General features: G+C 43.7%; 1 protein-coding gene across 2 annotated transcripts; it reads left to right on the forward strand.

The window, feature by feature from the left end:
• The first annotated feature begins 7,981 nt into the window (after positions 1 to 7,981).
• Positions 7,982 to 18,686, forward strand: LOC128017593 (caspase activity and apoptosis inhibitor 1). Of its 2 annotated transcripts, none has more exons than XM_052603038.1 (6): positions 7,982 to 8,148; positions 8,376 to 8,528; positions 8,859 to 8,943; positions 9,061 to 9,109; positions 9,181 to 9,245; positions 18,043 to 18,686. In XM_052603038.1, exons 1-6 carry the CDS (start codon positions 8,041 to 8,043, stop codon positions 18,420 to 18,422), a joined length of 840 nt encoding a protein of 279 aa, XP_052458998.1. In that variant the 5' UTR covers positions 7,982 to 8,040; the 3' UTR covers positions 18,423 to 18,686. The 2 variants fall into 2 exon arrangements, with proteins under 2 accessions (XP_052458998.1, XP_052458997.1); XM_052603037.1 differs by having other exon boundaries at positions 7,997 to 8,160.
• Positions 18,687 to 19,130: the final 444 nt, after the last annotated feature.

Raw genomic sequence — 19,130 nt, forward strand, 5'->3', positions numbered from 1 at the left:
GAGCTCAAAATACATTGTTCATAATATTCTTGATTTTAGTTTTCTCTCATTGACAAAATGTGGTCTTACATGGGTCATAAAGTCAAAATGCCAGCTTAAGCTCTTGAATGAGTTCAAATCTATCAAGATATGACCTTCATTCATTCATTCTTCCATTCATTTATAGGTGTAGATGTATTTAGATCAAACATGCTTTAAGATGTAAATTCAGGCAGTCAAATACTCCAAATGATCATAATGTCATGATCCTGGTTCCCTTTCCCCTTTTTCCCCTCCCCTCTCTGACGCTTTTTCTTCTCTTCTCCTACTTTGCACTAATCTTTCTTCTCTCGTTAATCTCCTTCAGCTGCTCCTCATTGCGCTACTCTTTGCGCTTGGCTTCCCGCACCTGTTTCCTCTTCTCCTCTGATTAACACTCCTACTCAGTACCGATCCTGACCTCCCTGGGACCCTAAGCAAAATTCTGCTAAGGAGACCTCTAACTGACCCGTGACGCCGTGAGCTATGTAAACCATTTGCCATTGCCACTCAGTCACACCTGACACTTCAGTGATCCCAATATAATCCTCCCTCCTTTAAACAAAACAGTCGACAATATAGAACAACAATATAGAACAGAATGAGGTTCAAATAAACAATATTTATTGAATAGAGTATTTCCTATAGAATATTAAGATAACAAATGAATATTATTAAGTAAGTGAATATTAACGTAAACATAAATAAGAAGAAAATAATAAATTATAACTATTTTATAATTTTGGGATTAACTTAGGTTCTCTCTACAGCCTGGGCATTTTCGGCATCAGTATGGGCAACACCAGTCTATTTGGACTGTCTAGAAGAAACTGAGAAGAATATCACATAGTTAGTTAAACAGTCATTTACTTTATTATTATTTATTTGATATCAAGAATGAACTTTTGTACAAGTTAACATGTAATTCCTGATATCAAAAATAGACATTGGTAGATAAAAATGTAACTAAGTATTACTATTAGCTATTAGTATTAATATTATTAGTATTAGCTATTATTGACTAACTATTAGTAAAAATAATCAAGAATTCACATTGCAAATAGTAAAAAAATGTAATGCTTGATATCAAAAATGCATAAACTGTGAATGAATAAAAGCTTAAATGGCTTGCCATAGCATGTTAAAGGTTTTTTTTTTTTTTTTTTTTTTTTTTTATATATATATATATATATATATATATATATATATATATATATATATATATATATATATATATATATATATATATGGTGAAGCAATTCTTGATTTATGGTTATTATTAACTGAGGGATGTGCATCCACACATTGACCAGTATGTCCAGCTAATCAACATTTTAAATTCAATATAGCCTATAAATCAAGTCAATCACTGTCAAATTATCAATACATTGCTTTCCATTTTGCATAATTAGTGCAGTGCAGTTGTAGGCCTATAGAGTTTTTTTAACTACACATCGACTGAGACTAGATAATCAGTGTCTTGTTTTAAAAGTATGTAGGCTATGTATAATGTGCACTTTTGATGAGGAGTGCCATCATTCACGCCCATATATTGTACAGTCTGTCTGGTCTCCACATATATTTCTGCTTGAAAAATGCGCATTTCTATTCGTGCATGCGCATATGAACGCATGATAACACACGCGACGCGGTTATATTTTCCGAGCTGCAGTAAACAAACACCGTTGCACTTTGTCGTTTAGCGAAAACAAACGTAATAAATAATTGTATTTTACTCTCACTTTTGTCAGGCACAAAGTGATGCAAGAGATGCACTGCCTGCCTGCCCAGCTAGGTTAGCAAGACCGAAAAAACACAACAGAAATGCACATAAACTTTACTTTGCGGACCTCAAACTTAGAGAGGAGAGAAGACAAGTTTACCTGATTGTTGTTCCCGCAGTTCACTTTTATGGTTTTTTTTTTTTTTTTTTTTTTTTCTCTTTTCGTGACCAGAAGGATAGTTTCGCCTCATTTTGTCATGGATGTTGTAAACATTAGGTGTGTTCGACATCGGCTGCGGCTGGATGCAACCGATCGGCGAGAGTAGCCGCGTGCAGGTGGGGAGGAGCTGCAAACGGAGATATGAAGCCGGACACGTTGTGGCTCCCGTAGTTTGCTGCAATTACGTCAGTCATGGCAGATCACGTGGTGATTGCTTACTTGATCGCGTTTAAATGTGTGTATAAGTGGTGTTTTGGAAAAAGAAAAAAAGAAAAAGAAAAAAAAGTGGTGTTTTGGAAGGGTGCCTTCCAAAACAAGATAACATATTGAATATATACTTTATCAGTATGACATGGGTGTTTCTGCTAATACAAAATGATAAAAAGTAACCTATAAAAAAATTCCCTGGTGGGTATGTGTTTTTTAAGAAGGTTTCAGCAACAAGATTCACAGTGCCCTCCTGCTGAGCTTTTTAACATTTTAAACATAACACCACTGATTTTCATATACAGAAAAGCACAATTCTGTTGGATTTATATTGTGATTTAGACCAACTATTTGAAAGTGAACAGAATGTTGTCAAGTTGTTAAGTTGAAGTTACAGCAAGTTGTTAGCAGTTTGCTAACCACATGCAGGTGAAGTATAAACACAGCTAAATAAACTAGAGAATATGAAGAAACCAAACAAATGGAGGAACATAATGTATTATGTATCATTTGTATAGGAGCATACATTTATGACCACAATAGATTGTAAGCTTTTTAGATTAACATTTTAGTTCTTAAAAATGCTCATTTGAATAGGTTATGCTGCTGAATACTGTAAAAGGTCTGTATAAAAAAGAAAGTCATGCAAAATAAACATACACAAACTTTATATTAACAATAAAGTAAATACAGTAAAACAATATTTAATAAATATGATTTATAAGATGAAGACGACATAAAAACGTATTGAACTGTTTTAAAAGTCCATATGAGAATTTCTGAAACTGAAGCGGACTCGCAATAAACTTGAAACGCACGTCATCGGTGTCATCAGTGAATCCAGCCAATCGTGGATCAGTTGTGTCGTCATCAGAACCTGTGCAGCCGCTCTTCAGAAGCTGCGCTGGCTGAGTTCTCCGGCTACTCTCGAATCGCTCTCGTGGTACTTTGATGGCACACGTCACAGTCACGTGGAGTCAGCGCTGTATCAAGTCGGACAAAATTTCTAACCGGCATGCACTGCTTCAAGTCAGCCGACGATCGGTTTGCGCAAAACTGCATGAAGTCGAACAAGCCTATTAATTGACGGTGACGTGACGCGCTATGACACGAGGAGGAGGCGGGGCCTTGAGTAATTTGCGGGGCCCTACGCAGCTTGCGTAGTGAGCGTATAGGGCTGATCGGCTCTGAGTACAAATACTACTCGGGATCTGTTTTTATACCCAGCGCTGTCCGGAGCTCCCACCAATAATCTATTGCTGCTCCGATCTTGACTCTTGACTTTGCCCGACGCCGGTTGCTCTCTCTTTTTGCCACACTAGATACGTACGAAAGCCTGTCCTAGGAACCAGAGTTTGTCTGAGTAGAGTTTATCTCTACATCTGTATTAGCATCAGATGTATTATTATTCTGCGTCAGACTTGTGTTTACATTAATATCGCACCATTGCACAACTATGTCATGTTTATTTGCATAGATTAGGCTGCTGTTAATGTTAATGATGCAGACTTGAGTGTCTAATCAGTGTTTATTTGCATATGTTTGATTTTCATGTTAGTGTGTAAATGATTATCAGAATATGGTTGTAATTCTATTTCTTTATTATTCTTTTAGACCATTAATACAGATGTCAGTGCCAAAGAATGACTAGTGCAGATGACAACCCAAAGACTGTTAAATAAAAAGCATCTTTGTGAAGAATCTTTTCTCCAACCCTGATTCTCTTACCGGAATCCTGTCCATATTTGGCAGCCTCAGCCAGTGTAATATAGAGTTGTAACGTGCCTCCGATACAAGATACGTGTTTTTTTTTATTACGAGAAGTGTCCGTGGGTGTCTGAATTGTGCTGCCGGAGGCTGGTTGCTTCTTTCCATGCACAGAGTCCATCTGAAAACACTATTGCCGCTGCTTAATATAATGGCTGGCGTGCCATACGGTTGTAAGCCCAAGTAGACGAGAACGCACATGATGTCACATTTTGTGAATTTTCGCGCCAATTCGGGCCCGACTCCTCCACACACAATTGAGCCTACAGGTTGATAGAGGCAACCGTGGTGGACAGTCGAGGTGTTATTATTTTTTTTTTACATTATGGTTGGCTAATACATGTACAAATGAAAACTTTATCTTAAAGATGTTTTTAAGTAAAAACCTCCACATAGCTCATAAGCTTGGATTCACAATGGTCTTTTATCATCGAATAGCTTTTGAGGCCTCATCAAAAAAAAAAATCATTGGACTGTATAACCCTTTTCAATTCCGGACTTTGTGACACATTAAATCCACTTTTCAGCAGGTGGTAAGCTATAAAAGCGTAATAATTATGTCATAGTTCTCCTTAAAAAAACAGAGTAAGAAATGAACATCAACAATTTCTTCTTGAACTGACAACGGTAGGTGATTTTTCTCTCTACATTTCAGAATGAACTTGAAAAGGTTTCCTTTGAAATTATTTAACAGCTCATCGATACATGGAGGATTTTCAGTGACCGTGTGTGTCCTAGGCTGATCAAAACCTTCATCGACTTCCTCAGCATTTCCATCATCATCGTCAGGAAGTAAAACACGTTCTGTGTGTTTTCGATATACATGTCGCAATGTACCTTTGGAGAAACATCAGAGTGTTCTTCAGATGTCTTGGATATGCAAGATTGAACACGAAGTATGTGCAGAAGGCTGAGAGGATTCCTTCGTCGATTCTTGAGTTGCGAAACACCTCGATGTGGTCCACTTCCAGAATGTTTGGAGCTCTTCTTGCAAAGGCCATTTTCCAGTCTCAGTCGGTCAACTGAATAGTTGGGTACGGGCTGTCAAGATCAGTCTATTCAAAGCCAGATTAGAGGCTGTTGTGATGTTGTTCATTGATAGGGTTGTTAAAATAGCAATATTTAGCATTGTGTTATTGGGTAAATACACTAGATTACTAAGCACATGCATGATCTATATTCTTTACACATCATATGCTCAGATATTGGTTTATAATAAGAATGCGACTATATTCTGATGTGGTGTGCGTAAATTAGTAATAAATAGTATATTAGATTGTGTTTTGGGTGTTCATGCTTTAGTCATTGTGCACCAATATTGTGTTTATGTACTCAGACTTACTCCTTTTCCTTTCACACAAGACCAGATATGAATTTCTGTTAAAACTAGTTTGACTGCATTTAAGCAAGAATTGGTGAATCTAGAGTAATTTAACAATGGTGGAAGACAAAAAGCAATAGGAACATCCAATCAAGTCTTCAGCATAGCAACAAGGATGAGGTGATCGGCCTCATTACCACTTTACATACCACTTAAAAGTAATTAAATATTTAAATGTGTGTAAAGTATTCCTTTAAGTGGAGATGTGTGGTGTTAAAAATTAGATTTGTCTATATTGTGTGTGATTGTGTGCAACAGAGACGGTGCTAATACATCAGCGGGTCACGAATAACGTAGACTTGAGACCAAAAGCTAAGCTCCCGTGTCTTTCTAACCAGCTAACTTACTGACCAAAGTTGAGACTGATAACCCTGATGCAAGACTCACCTGAGCTTTCACAGGATGCCATGTGCTCTGTAATATTATTCATATTTTATTGCTGATTCTACATGCAATGTTTGTCCCGATGACCAATGAAAATTCAGTTGTGGCTCTCTCCACGTTCATTTAGATAGTGGCCCGGTTGTTAGTCAGAAAAAAACTCTCTATGGAAAAAAACTAACTGACCCTTCACAGTCCAAAGTTCTGAATAGAACTGCAATTATAATATTAATATTAAAGCATGGCCTGACCAGCCAAGAAAAAAAAAAAAATGTTAACATTCCACGTTTCATCCACTTCATAATCCACAAGCAGAGGACATACAACTTTGAACTGGAGTTAATTTAAACTGAGATTCAAGCAGCCAATCAGGGCTGGCTCTACATATTTGACAAATCTTTCCACCAAAAAAAAGTAGTGAGCTGTCAGTCCCCGTTCCCGTTCCCAGTAAATGGAGGATAATGTACTCAGGCTATGCAAGCACACTTATTTCTGATTAAATACACCATAACAGTGAGAATCAGCCATTTGTGTGTTTATGTGTGTTGTTTTTCATTTACATAATCAAAAGAATATCATAATTTAATCAGCTGGATAATTTTATTATAATTACTTAATATCAGCAAACTTACAAAACTTTCAATTCCTTTATTTCAAGGCCACTCAAATATAGTGGTAAGTTATTTATCTACCATAAATAATTAAGGTATCATTAAAATCTTTAAACAACAACAGAGGCTGTCTCTTTATATTGTGCCTTAACCTTTAAAAGAAACGGTAGATATATTTACCTTTTAATGCTTGGGAACAAACATGTACCTTGAGGTCCAATAATAACCCTATGGGGTACGTTAGTTTAGATTGTACCTAGTTTAGGGGGACAGAAATGGACTCCAACTGTACCCCTATTACTGACAGTGTAGGCAGCGTTTCGATTCACAATTCATAGGTTTTTGATTCATGAACGGTGTTTACACATTTATTACAATTCAGTTTGATTCGATTTGATTATAACGATTGAATTCTGAACTCTATAAATGAATTCACAGGATTATTAAAATGAATCCCCTAAATTATTTAAATGATTACTCAGGGGCAAATTACACAGCGGCCTTTGATCAGAGAACCATAAAAACCTTTTGTCTATTGTTAGATGCTCGTTTAATGATGCTATGACGTGACATGGCATACTAAAACTGTATGTAAGCCAATTTTCGAAAAAAGAGCTTTATAAGTATTATGTATAAGCTAACAGGGGCATAGCCATCATTTCAGTGACATAAATGTCAAATACAATCATTTTATGTAGGTATTACCATAATTATTATTACTATTTTTATTTTTTAACAAGAAATTCTCTTCTGTAGTATTGTTTTTAATTTGCTGTAAGAAACCAAATAAACTGCAGGACAATAATCAATCATTTGTAATCGATATTTTCTTTTTCTCCTAATGGCCAATGTATGATTGTTTTATATATGCTAATTAGCAAATATTTAAATTTTCTGCACAGAATAAGATAGAAAATATAATTTATAGTTTCTGTACTGTAATAAATTATATTTCAATTAGCACTGCATCATTCATAAACATTTTTTTTTTTGCGTTTCATCAGTTCATTCTGCTTGTATTCAGTTTAGCTGCAGATAAAGCCTTGCACGTCTATAAGAGCGAGATCACTTCTCTTTCAGTGTGAACGCTTCTTTATCTCATTTTCACAAAATAAATAAATAAATTAATTAAAATGCTATAGTAGCTATTTATCTTTTCCTCTCCATCAGCGAATGATTCTGAGAGAAAAAGCGCCAGATCGCATCTGATTATCAGATAAACCACACGCTCTTATTTCAAGGTCGTTGTTAATGCTGTGGTCATTTTAAAAGTCCTCTTAATTGTAGTATCGTCACAAAGAATAGTCTACTACATAAATGAGTTGAAGTCAATCTTTACTTCTATCTTCAGAAACTGCACAGCCGCTATCAAGGCTTCGGTTACTCTCACAAACTTCATGATAAGAACACGACACTTATAACACAACAACGACACGTTGTGGTTACTCCACGATACTACATCCATACATTCGGTTCCATCCGCATTGTTTAAACACGTTTATCATTCATTGTAACTGTGCATATTATTTAGACACTTGCATTCCTGTAAGTGTAAGTACACCAATTTAATTATTAGTATTATTAGTTGTTTATTTTATTTTATTTTTTATCTATAAAAGTCATAGACAGTTAAAAAAAAAAAAAAAAAAATCAAGCCGCGTTGTCTCGGCTTCTCTGATTGGACAGGGTATTGTTTGACGTCATTGAGGTGCGACGGCGCTGCTGCAGTGGAATGATGCAGGAGGGAAAGAAAAGAGGTAAAGAAAAGAAACGAGGACACTGTGACCGAGAGCAAAGTGATGGAGAGACGAAGAGGAGGAACACTGGATCCAGCACCGAGGTGAGAGACACGGTGAGACGCGTTTATGACTCCGTGGATTATAATAATAACCAATCAAAACACGCTGATTAACGAAGATGCAGCTCGAGTTGTATTGACTTCTAATATTCACCAGACTTTCAGCAAAATCTCCCACAGCTATAAATGTGTGTGTGTGTGTGTGTGTGTGTGTGTGTGTGTGTGTGTGTGTGTGTGTGTGTGTGTGTGTGTGTGTGTGTGTGTGTCAGGAGCCCAGTGACCTGGAGGAGGGAGGACTGGACCTGAACAAGATCTTCAGACCCATCAGCTCCTACATGCAGGACCGCGAGGAGATGCTGGAGCAGTGTTTTCATGTGCTAGGAGAGAAGAAACTCCTGAAGATGCTCCCGGATCAACTCAAGGTGCCTTTATTTTGATCCTAAGTCACCCACATTGTTCTTGAGAGATGATTTATGTGTGATGTAGGGAGGACTATCATTATCTGTCATTAGTATCCTGTTCATCTCAGTGTCAGCAGCAGTGTTGTCTGAGTAACTAATAAGTAACAGAGTAACAGTACACACAAAGCAGCAGACAAGTAGAAGATTTACAAAATTAAGTTCAACAGACTGTTTCAACAGAAAGTGACAGTGGAGCCGTTTGTTAGGGTTCAGAGTGAGAATGTGCCTCTTGATGTCCAGCAGAGCTCATTATGTGAACACAGAGTCCCGAACCCTTCTTGTTTCCCGCAGGACTCTTCGTTCAGTGAGATCAAGAAGCTGTGCTGGGATCAGCTGCAGCAGCTCTCTGACGTTCATCTGCTGGAGATTCTGGAGGGTAAACCTCTAATTCAGCTCCACTTTCACCTGAACACACAGATCCAAAGCTGCTCGTTCTTCTGGCGGCTGGCTCTGCGTTGTGTTTGATGAATGCTTTATGGTTTTCTTTGTTCAGGTAAAGAGTTATCAGCTGCACCTGAAGAGAAGAACTGCGCTGACAGCCAGTGAGTCAAAACTCTTGGAAATATTAAACATAATATTGAAGTTTCGATGACGTACTGATTGACATTCACAGGCAGGACAGTAACGTGGACTCCACTTCGTCTCTGAGAGAAGATCCTGAAACAGAAGAAAAGCAAGGTAAAGGACTCATTATAGATGTGGACTATTGTTTCTGAGTGTTTGATTGAGTGTGTGTCTCTGTCTGTGCGTGTGTGTTAGGGCTGTGCGATCAATCGAAATCCAAATAAAATCGCGATTTGAGCGATTTTCAAATCACTTTATAGCATGATTTCCCTTGGCCCAGACCTCCCGCAGTATGTTATCTGAACCAATTAGGATGCAGCGCGCCTCAGTGGAGCGACTGGGCATGTGCCTAACTCCAGGTTCACACTCTGTCTGTGATGCGTAGACTTTTTCTTTTCGAGCCCATGTTAACGGATCAGGACGTTCACACTGCACGCGGTAAAAGATGAGAACAGAAAAGGCTATAAATAGAAAGGTGCAAAAAGATTTAATGTGATCTGAGCATGCGCATATGGTTTTGTTAACAGAGCAAAGAAAATCTGCGTGCGAGCGGATAGATTCATGATTTTAATGTGCTTTCGCCTTACAATAATGTGCTTCGTGTGAACCTTGGGCATTAAATATATTGGGCAAAACATAAAACACCTGAGGCACCGCTACAGTAAATAAATAAATCCCTGAACACAGGTTTTATTTTATTTTTTTCTTATGATTTTTTGCCATTTGTCTAGACATTTTATTTGACATCTTTACTTAGTGATTATTTTGACTTATGTCTGTTCTAGAGACATGTTACAACTTTTTGATAAAGCTCTCATTGGTTTTGTTTTGGAAATGTTTCAGGGGCGGCGTTAGGGGTGGGCTAAGGGGGCTTGAGCCCCGAATGTTTTCAGTAAAGCCCTGAATGTTTTTATTACCACCATGCCATCAATGAATAAAAAATAAAGTGTAAAATATAAAGTAATTTATATTAGAATTTAATTAAATAAATAAATATCTCTCGACTCTCACGTCTACAGTGTCTGTCAATTTACGCGTTGTCATTCACACCCGACGAAAACTGCCCACTGAGTGTAGTGCTGCTGACTGACATGGAAACTGGCCAACCATCGATGAGCGTCTGTATTGATCCAGCCAATGAAATGAGGTCTTTTGGAGCCAGGCGGTTTGTTGGCGTGTAGTATTTTACTAGATCAATTTATTTGAAAATTAAAATGGATATTTCAAAATTTTTCTTCAAAAAAAAAAAAAATGAAGTAAAACCACCCAACACTTGAACGCCAAGATACAACAGCTTCAGGTAGTCTATCTGTAAATTTTAATCATAGTATTATATTTCTTTTTCGGTTTTAAATTGTGTCTGATTTAGGACACACACACACACACACACACACACACACACAGAGAGAGCGGTTATAATGTTTGGTTAGCACGGCCTGTGGCAGACTTTTCGTGTCAGGGCAACAATGCAATAAACAAGATAATAAAAAAAGACATATTTCGCAAAGGAAATGGTTTCAAACAAAGCATGTTGTTGTTTTGCTTGAGTAAATGATTCGCTGACCCATTCATAAAAACAGTTGCTTACTTTTTTTCTGAATGAATCATCCGTTTCAAACGATTCCATTGATTAAATGACTGACCGACTCACTCATTAAGGCAGTGGCATGCCGCCATCTAGTGACAAAGTACCATTCTAATTTTTTTAAATGTCATATTTCTGTATTCCAAATTTTATATTTGATGGATTTTTCTGGGTTAAGCCCCGGATCTCAACTCACCCTAGAACCGCCCCTGGTTGAAATCGTGATTAAAATTAGGGCTGGGCGATATATCTAACGATATGATCATGCGCATCTAATCAGTAAAGCTGCTTCCGTGATTACCGCTAAAATCACCTGCTTATAATTGGAGTGGCATTTCATAGACAGAGCCGTAGATCGATGACAAGCTACGCAATATCGCGTTCATTTTCCCAGATGAATCGCCTTCGATAATGAACGCAATCTTGCGTTTGCTTGTCATTGATCTACGGCTCTGTCTATGAAATGCCACTCCAATTATAAGCAGGTGATTTTAGCGGTAATCACGGAAGCAGCTTTACTGATTAGATGCGCATGATCATAGCGTTAGATATATCACCAAGCCCTAATCGAAATCACAAAATTGATAAAAAAATCGTGATAGATTTTTTTTTTTTTTGTCCATATTGCACAGCCCTAGTGTGTGTCTCTGTCTGTCTGTCTGTCTGTCTGTCTGTCTGTGTGTGTGTGTGTGTGTGTGTGTGTGTGTGTGTGTGTGTGCTCTTGCGTTTGTGACATATCAGGACACAACTCTGTATAATGACATGGGTATGACACAGGTATTACAAGGAGAGGGTGACTTATGAGGACATAACCCATGTCCCCATTTTTCAAAATACTTATAAATCATACAGAATGAGTTTTTTTGAGAAAGTAAAAATGCACAAAGTTTCCTGTGAGGGTTAGGGTTAGGTGTAGGGTTGGTGAAGGGACATAGAATATACAGTTTCTACAGTATAAAAACCATTACACCTATGGGATGAACACACTTTACACAAAAACAAACATGTGTATGTGTGTGTGTGTGTGTGTCTGTCTGTCTCTCTGTATATATGTGTGTGTGTGTGTGTGTGTGTGTGTGTGTGCAGGGCAGCCCACACACACATACATACAGAGAGACAGACAGACACAGATGGTTCTATTGAGAAATTCTGACTAGAACCAGAAAATCTGAGCATATCACACCAGTCCTCAGGTCCTTACACTGGCTTCCAGTTACATTTAGGATTGATTTTAAAGTACTTTTACTCGTGTATATAAAGTCACTAAATGAACTAGGACCGAAATATATTGCAGGTATGTTCACTGAATATAAACCTAACAGAGCACTTAGATCACTAGGACCGAGTCAGTTAGAAATACCAAGGGTTCACACAATACAAGGGGAGTCCTCCTTTAGTTATTATGCTGCCCGCAGTTGGAATCAGCTTCCAGAAGAGATCAGATTTGCTAAAACACTAGTCACATTAAAATCTAGACTCAAAACCTTTCTTATATTGTAGAATTAAATATAGAACGCAAAATAATGTGCATGAAAGTAAATAAAGTAAAGTAAAAAAGTAGTTTTAAAATATTAAGATATACAGGAATGTACAAGAGGCAACAGTTAGTGTGACAGTCAATGTGTCAATGAGGGATAGTCAGAATACTTAATGTTAGTTTATCAGTATGTTTTAAAGTATAATTGGTGATTCCATGTCTCTGTCTCTCTGTGTGTGCGGGTGCGTCTCTGTCGCTCTCTGTGTGTGCGGGTGTCTCTGTCTCTCTGTGTGTGTGCGGGTGTCTCTGTCTCTCTGTGTGTGTGCGGGTGTCTCTGTCTCTCTGTGTGTGTGCGGGTGTCTCTGTCTCTCTGTGTGTGTGCGGGTGCGTCTCTGTCGCTCTGTGTGTGTGCGGGTGTCTCTGTCTCTCTGTGCGTGCGGGTGTCTCTGTCGCTCTGTGCGTGCGGGTGTCTCTGTCGCTCTGTGTGTGCGGGTGTGTCTCTGTCTCTCTGTGTGTGCGGGTGTCTCTGTCTCTCTGTGTGTGCGGGTGTCTCTGTCGCTCTGTGCGTGCGGGTGTCTCTGTCGCTCTGTGTGTGCGGGTGTGTCTCTGTCGCTCTGTGTGTGCGGGTGTGTCTCTGTCTCTGTGTGTGCGGGTGTGTCTCTGTCTCTGTCTGTGTGTGCGGGTGTCTCTGTCGCTCTGTGTGTGCTGGTGTCTCTGTCTCTCTGTGTGCACGGGTGTGTCTCTGTCTCTCTGTGTGTGCGGGTGTCTCTGTCGCTCTGTGTGTGCGGGTGTCTCTGTCGCTCTGTGTGTGCGGGTGTCTCTGTCTCTCTGTGTGTGCGGGTGTCTCTGTCTCTCTGTGTGTGCGGGTGTCTCTGTCGCTCTGTGTGTGCGGGTGTCTCTGTCTCTCTGTGTGTGCGGGTGTCTCTGTCTCTGTGTGTGCGGGTGTCTCTGTCTCTCTGTGTGTGCGGGTGTCTCTGTCTCTGTGTGTGCGGGTGTCTCTGTCTCTCTGTGTGTGCGTGTGTCTCTGTCTCACTGTGTGTGCGGGTGTCTCTGTCGCTCTGTGCGTGCGGGTGTCTCTGTCGCTCTGTGCGTGCGGTTGTCTCTGTCTCTCTGTGCGTGCGGGTGTCTCTGTCTCTCTGTGTGTGCGGGTGTCTCTGTCACTGTGTGTCTGTCTGTCTGTGTGTGTGCGGGTGTCTCTGTCTCTCTGTGTGTGCGGGTGTCTCTGTCGCTCTGTGTGTGCGGGTGCGTCTCTGTCGCTCTGTGTGTGCGGGTGTCTCTGTCTCTCTGTGCGTGCTGGTGTCTCTGTCTCTCTGTGCTTGCGGGTGTCTCTGTCTCTCTGTGTGTGCGGGTGTCTCTGTCTCTCTGTGTGTGCGGGTGTCTCTGTCTCTCTGTGTGTGCTGGTGTCTCTGTCTCTCTGTGCGTGCGGGTGTCTCTGTCGCTCTGTGCGTGCTGGTGTCTCTGTCGCTCTGTGCGTGCGGGTGTCTCTGTCGCTCTGTGCGTGCGGGTGTCTCTGTCTCTCTGTGTGTGCGGGTGTCTCTTGTCTCTCTGTGTGTGCTGGTGTCTCTGTCTCTCTGTGCGTGCGGGTGTCTCTGTCGCTCTGTGCGTGCTGGTGTCTCTGTCGCTCTGTGCGTGCGGGTGTCTCTGTCTCTCTGTGTGTGCGGGTGTCTCTGTCTCTCTGTGTGTGCGGGTGCGTCTCTGTCGCTCTGTGTGTGCGGGTGTCTCTGTCTCTCTGTGTGTGCTGGTGTCTCTGTCTCTCTGTGCGTGCGGGTGTCTCTGTCGCTCTGTGCGTGCTGGTGTCTCTGTCGCTCTGTGTGTGCGGGTGTCTCTGTCTCTCTGTGTGTGCGGGTGCGTCTCTGTCGCTCTGTGTGTGCGGGTGTCTCTGTCTCTCTGTGTGTGCTGGTGTCTCTGTCTCTCTGTGCTTGCGGTTGTCTCTGTCGCTCTGTTCGTGCGGGTGTCTCTGTCGCTCTGTGCGTGCAGGTGTGTCTCTGTCTCTCTGTGTGTGCGGGTGTCTCTGTCTCTCTGTGTGTGTGCGGGTGTCTCTGTCTCTCTGTGTGTGTGCGGGTGTCTCTGTCTCTCTGTGCGTGCGGGTGTCTCTGTCTCTTGGTGTCGGTGTCTCTGTCTCTCTGTGTGTGCGGGTGTCTCTCGCTCTGTGTGTGCGGGTGCGTCTCTGTCTCTCTGTGTGTGCGGGTGTCTCTGTCTCTCTGTGCGTGCGGGTGTCTCTGTCTCTCTGTGTGTGTGCGGGTGTCTCTGTCGCTCTGTGTGTGCGGGTGCGTCTCTGTCGCTCTGTGTGTGAGGGTGTCTCTGTCTCTCTGTGTGTGCGGGTGTCTCTGTCTCTCTGTGTGTGCGGGTGTCTCTGTCTCTCTGTGTGTGCGGGTGTCTCTGTCTCTCTGTGTGTGCGGGTGTCTCTGTCTCTCTGTGTGTGCGGGTGTCTCTGTCTCTCTGTGCGTGCTGGTGTCTCTGTCTCTCTGTGCGTGCGGGTGTCTCTGTCGCTCTGTGCGTGCGGGTGTCTCTGTCTCTCTGTGCGTGCGGGTGTCTCTGTCTCTCTGTGTGTGCGGGTGTCTCTGTCACTGTGTGTCTGTCTGTCTGTGTGTGTGCGGGTGTCTCTGTCTCTCTGTGTGTGCGGGTGTCTCTGTCGCTCTGTGTGTGCGGGTGCGTCTCTGTCGATCTGTGTGTGCGGGTGTCTCTGTCTCTCTGTGCGTGCTGGTGTCTCTGTCTCTCTGTGCTTGCGGGTGTCTCTGTCTCTCTGTGTGTGCGGGTGTCTCTGTCTCTCTGTGTGTGCGGGTGTCTCTGTCTCTCTGTGTGTGCTGGTGTCTCTGTCTCTCTGTGCGTGCGGGTGTCTCTGTCGCTCTGTGCGTGCTGGTGTCTCTGTCGCTCTGTGCGTGCGGGTGTCTCTGTCGCTCTGTGCGTGCGGGTGTCTCTGTCTCTCTGTGTGTGCGGGTGTCTCTGTCTCTCTGTGTGTGCTGGTGTCTCTGTCTCTCTGTGCGTGCGGGTGTCTCTGTCGCTCTGTGCGTGCTGGTGTCTCTGTCGCTCTGTGCGTGCGGGTGTCTCTGTCTCTCTGTGTGTGCGGGTGTCTCTGTCTCTCTGTGTGTGCGGGTGCGTCTCTGTCGCTCTGTGTGTGCGGGTGTCTCTGTCTCTCTGTGTGTGCTGGTGTCTCTGTCTCTCTGTGCGTGCGGGTGTCTCTGTCGCTCTGTGCGTGCTGGTGTCTCTGTCGCTCTGTGCGTGCGGGTGTCTCTGTCTCTCTGTGTGTGCGGGTGTCTCTGTCTCTCTGTGTGTGCGGGTGCGTCTCTGTCGCTCTGTGTGTGCGGGTGTCTCTGTCTCTCTGTGTGTGCTGGTGTCTTTGTCTCTCTGTGCTTGCGGTTGTCTCTGTCGCTCTGTTCGTGCGGGTGTCTCTGTCGCTCTGTGCGTGCGGGTGTGTCTCTGTCTCTCTGTGTGTGCGGGTGTCTCTGTCTCTCTGTGTGTGTGCGGGTGTCTCTGTCTCTCTGTGTGTGTGCGGGTGTCTCTGTCGCTCTGTGTGTGCGGGTGTCTCTGTCTCTCTGTGCGTGCGGGTGTCTCTGTCTCTTGGTGTCGGTGTCTCTGTCTCTCTGTGTGTGCGGGTGTCTCTCGCTCTGTGTGTGCGGGTGCGTCTCTGTCTCTCTGTGTGTGCGGGTGTCTCTGTCTCTCTGTGCGTGCGGGTGTCTCTGTCTCTCTGTGTGTGTGCGGGTGTCTCTGTCGCTCTGTGTGTGCGGGTGCGTCTCTGTCGCTCTGTGTGTGAGGGTGTCTCTGTCTCTCTGTGTGTGCGGGTGTCTCTGTCTCTCTGTGTGTGCGGGTGTCTCTGTCTCTCTGTGCGTGCGGGTGTCTCTGTCTCTCTGTGCGTGCTGGTGTCTCTGTCTCTCTGTGCGTGCTGGTGTCTCTGTCTCTCTGTGCGTGCGGGTGTCTCTGTCGCTCTGTGCGTGCTGGTGTCTCTGTCACTCTGTGCGTGCGGGTGTCTCTGTCGCTCTGTGCGTGCGGGTGTCTCTGTCTTTCTGTGTGTGCTGGTGTCTCTGTCTCTCTGTGTGTGCGGGTGTCTCTGTCGCTCTGTGCGTGCTGGTGTCTCTGTCGCTCTGTGCGTGCGGGTGTCTCTGTCGCTCTGTGTGTGCGGGTGTCTCTGTCTCTCTGTGTTTGCGGGTGTCTCTGTCTCTCTGTGTGTGCGGGTGCGTCTCTGTCGCTCTGTGTGTGCGGGTGTCTCTGTCTCTGTGTGTGTGCGCGGGTGTCTCTGTCGCTCTGTGTGTGCGGGTGTCTCTGTCTCTGTGCGTGTGGGTGTCTCTGTCGCTCTGTGCGTGCGGGTGTCTCTGTCGCTCTGTGCGTGCGGGTGTCTCTGTCGCTCTGTGCGTGCGGGTGTGTCTCTGTCTCTCTGTGTGTGCGGGTGTCTCTGTCTCTCTGTGTGTGTGCGGGTGTCTCTGTCGCTCTGTGTGTGCGGGTGTGTCTCTGTCTCTCTGTGTGTGCGGGTGTCTCTGTCTATGTGTGTGTGCGCGGGTGTCTCTGTCGCTCTGTGTGTGCGGGTGTCTCTGTCTCTCTGTGTGTGCGGGTGTCTCTGTCTCTGTGTGTGCGGGTGTCTCTGTCTCTTTGTGTGTGCGGGTGTCTCTGTCTCTTTGTGTGTGCGGGTGTCTCTGTCTCTGTGTGTGCGGGTGTCTCTGTCTCTGTGTGTGCTGGTGTCTCTGTCTCTCTGTGTGTGCGGGTGTCTCTGTCTCTCTGTGTGTGCGGGTGTCTCTGTCTCTCTGTGTGTGCGGGTGTCTCTGTCTCTGTGTGTGCGGGTGTCTCTGTCTCTGTGTGTGCGGGTGTCTCTGTCGCTCTGTGTGTGCGGGTGTCTCTGTCTCTCTGTGTGTGCGGGTGTCTCTGTCTCTCTGTGTGTGCGGGTGCGTCTCTGTCTCTCTGTGTGTGCGGGTGCGTCTATGTCTCTCTGTGTGTGCGGGTGCGTCTCTGTCTCTCTGTGTGTGCGGGTGCGTCTCTGTCTCTCTGTGCGTGCGGGTGTCTCTGTCTCTCTGTGCGTGCGGGTGCGTCTCTGTCGCTCTGTGTGTGCGGGTGCGTCTCTGTCTCTCTGTGTGTGCGGGTGTCTCTGTCTCTCTGTGTGTGCTGGTGTCTCTGTCTCTCTGTGTGTGCGGGTGTCTCTGTCTTTCTGTGTGTGCGGGTGTCTCTGTCTCTCTGTGCGTGCGGGTGTCTCTGTCTCTCTGTGCGTGCGGGTGTCTCTGTCTCTCTGTGCGTGCGGGTGTCTCTGTCTCTCTCTTTGCGTGCGGGTGTCTCTGTCTCTCTGTGTGTGCTGGTGTCTCTGTCTCTCTGTGTGTGCGGGTGTATCTGTCTTTCTGTGTGTGCGGGTGTCTCTGTCTCTCTGTGTGTGCGGGTGTCTCTGTCTCTCTGTGCGTGCGGGTGTCTCTGTCTCTCTGTGCGTGCGGGTGTCTCTGTCTCTCTCTTTGCGTGCGGGTGTCTCTGTCTCTCTGTCTGTGTGCGGGTGTCTCTGTCTCTCTGTGTGTGTGCGGGTGTCTCTGTCTCTCTGTGTGTGTGCGGGTGTCTCTGTCTCTCTGTGTGTGCGGGTGTGTCCGTCTCTCTGTGTGAGGTCCCCATGGGTAAACAAGCTAATAAATTACACAGAATGAAGTTTCTTGAAAATCTAAAAATATAGAACGTTTCCTGTGAGGGTTAGGTTTAGGGGTAGGGTTGGTGTAGGGTGATAGAAAATACGGTCTGTACAGTATAAAAACCATTACGCCTATGGAGAGTCCCCACAAGGATAGCTGACCAGACGTGTGTGTGTGTGTGTCTTTCTCTCTCTCTGTGTGTGTGTGTTAGTCTGTGTTGGAGTGTGTCTTACTCTCTTTCTCTGTGTGTGTGTTTGTCAGGCGCAGGTTCTGGAGAAGACAGTGACGTTCTCAGCATCAATGCAGAGATTGACGACAGTGACATTGAGGGTCATAAAGTAGTGAAAGCTGAAGAATCGGCGAGAGATGAAGCTCTAGCTCCCAGCGCTGAGCCCAAAGTGGAGCTTCAGCAAGACATCGACAGAAGTGTGAGTGAAATTCTGGCTCCGATGTCTGGCTCTGAGCCTGAAGATCTGAGGGAAGCATCACCTGAAAAACCATTGGTTGAAGACAGGGCTCCAGCAGCTGCAGTGAAGCAGCCGTCAACTCAGCAGCTGGAGTTACTAGAGCTGGAGATGAGAGCCAGAGCCATTAAAGCACTCATGAAAGCCAGCGAGACCCACAAACACACTCACAGCTGACACACAAACACACTCACAGCTGACACACAAACACACTCACCGCTGACACTCAGCCTCAAATTGTGATAACTACTTTTAAACTGTTTGATCTCACTAAATAACAGCACAGATTATTATTTGCAGATGCAAGTAGGTTTGACTGCAGACTTTACCTTACATATTTTCAGGTTTGATTAGAAAACACATCAAAAAAGTCATCCAACCACCTTGAAGACACTTTCTGTAACTTTGTGAGCAAATTCATTAAAAAAAGGTTAACTCTCATGTGCTGAGGCCACTGTTGTCTGATTTCTAATCAAATCGTATTTCTTTTAATGTTCAAGCTGAATATTATATTGCAGTGTTTATATTACACACATTAATTTGTATTGTATGTGCAGTGTGTATTTAATTTTTTTATTATTTTTATTATAGTGTTATTGATTTTATTATTATTATTATTCATTTGTTCTTCTGGATGTTTGGGTACAGCTTTAATTTCCAGAGGAATGAAAATAAACCTGTCTTTGAGTCTAAGGCACTGCGTGATTCATCTAAACGACAATCTGAATATTTCAGCTGCTTGAGATTCTTTGAGAGTTTGCTGGCGTTATTGATCAGAAGATTTAACTTTCATTTTACAGAAAAGAAAAGTAAGCAGGTTGTCCTTTGCTTTGAACAGTCGTGTTTAAAATGGCTGTTCATTTGACTACAGTTTACAATGCAAAG

Source organism: Carassius gibelio, chromosome A7, assembly GCF_023724105.1.
Source record: "Carassius gibelio isolate Cgi1373 ecotype wild population from Czech Republic chromosome A7, carGib1.2-hapl.c, whole genome shotgun sequence".
Taxonomy (NCBI): domain Eukaryota; kingdom Metazoa; phylum Chordata; class Actinopteri; order Cypriniformes; family Cyprinidae; genus Carassius; species Carassius gibelio.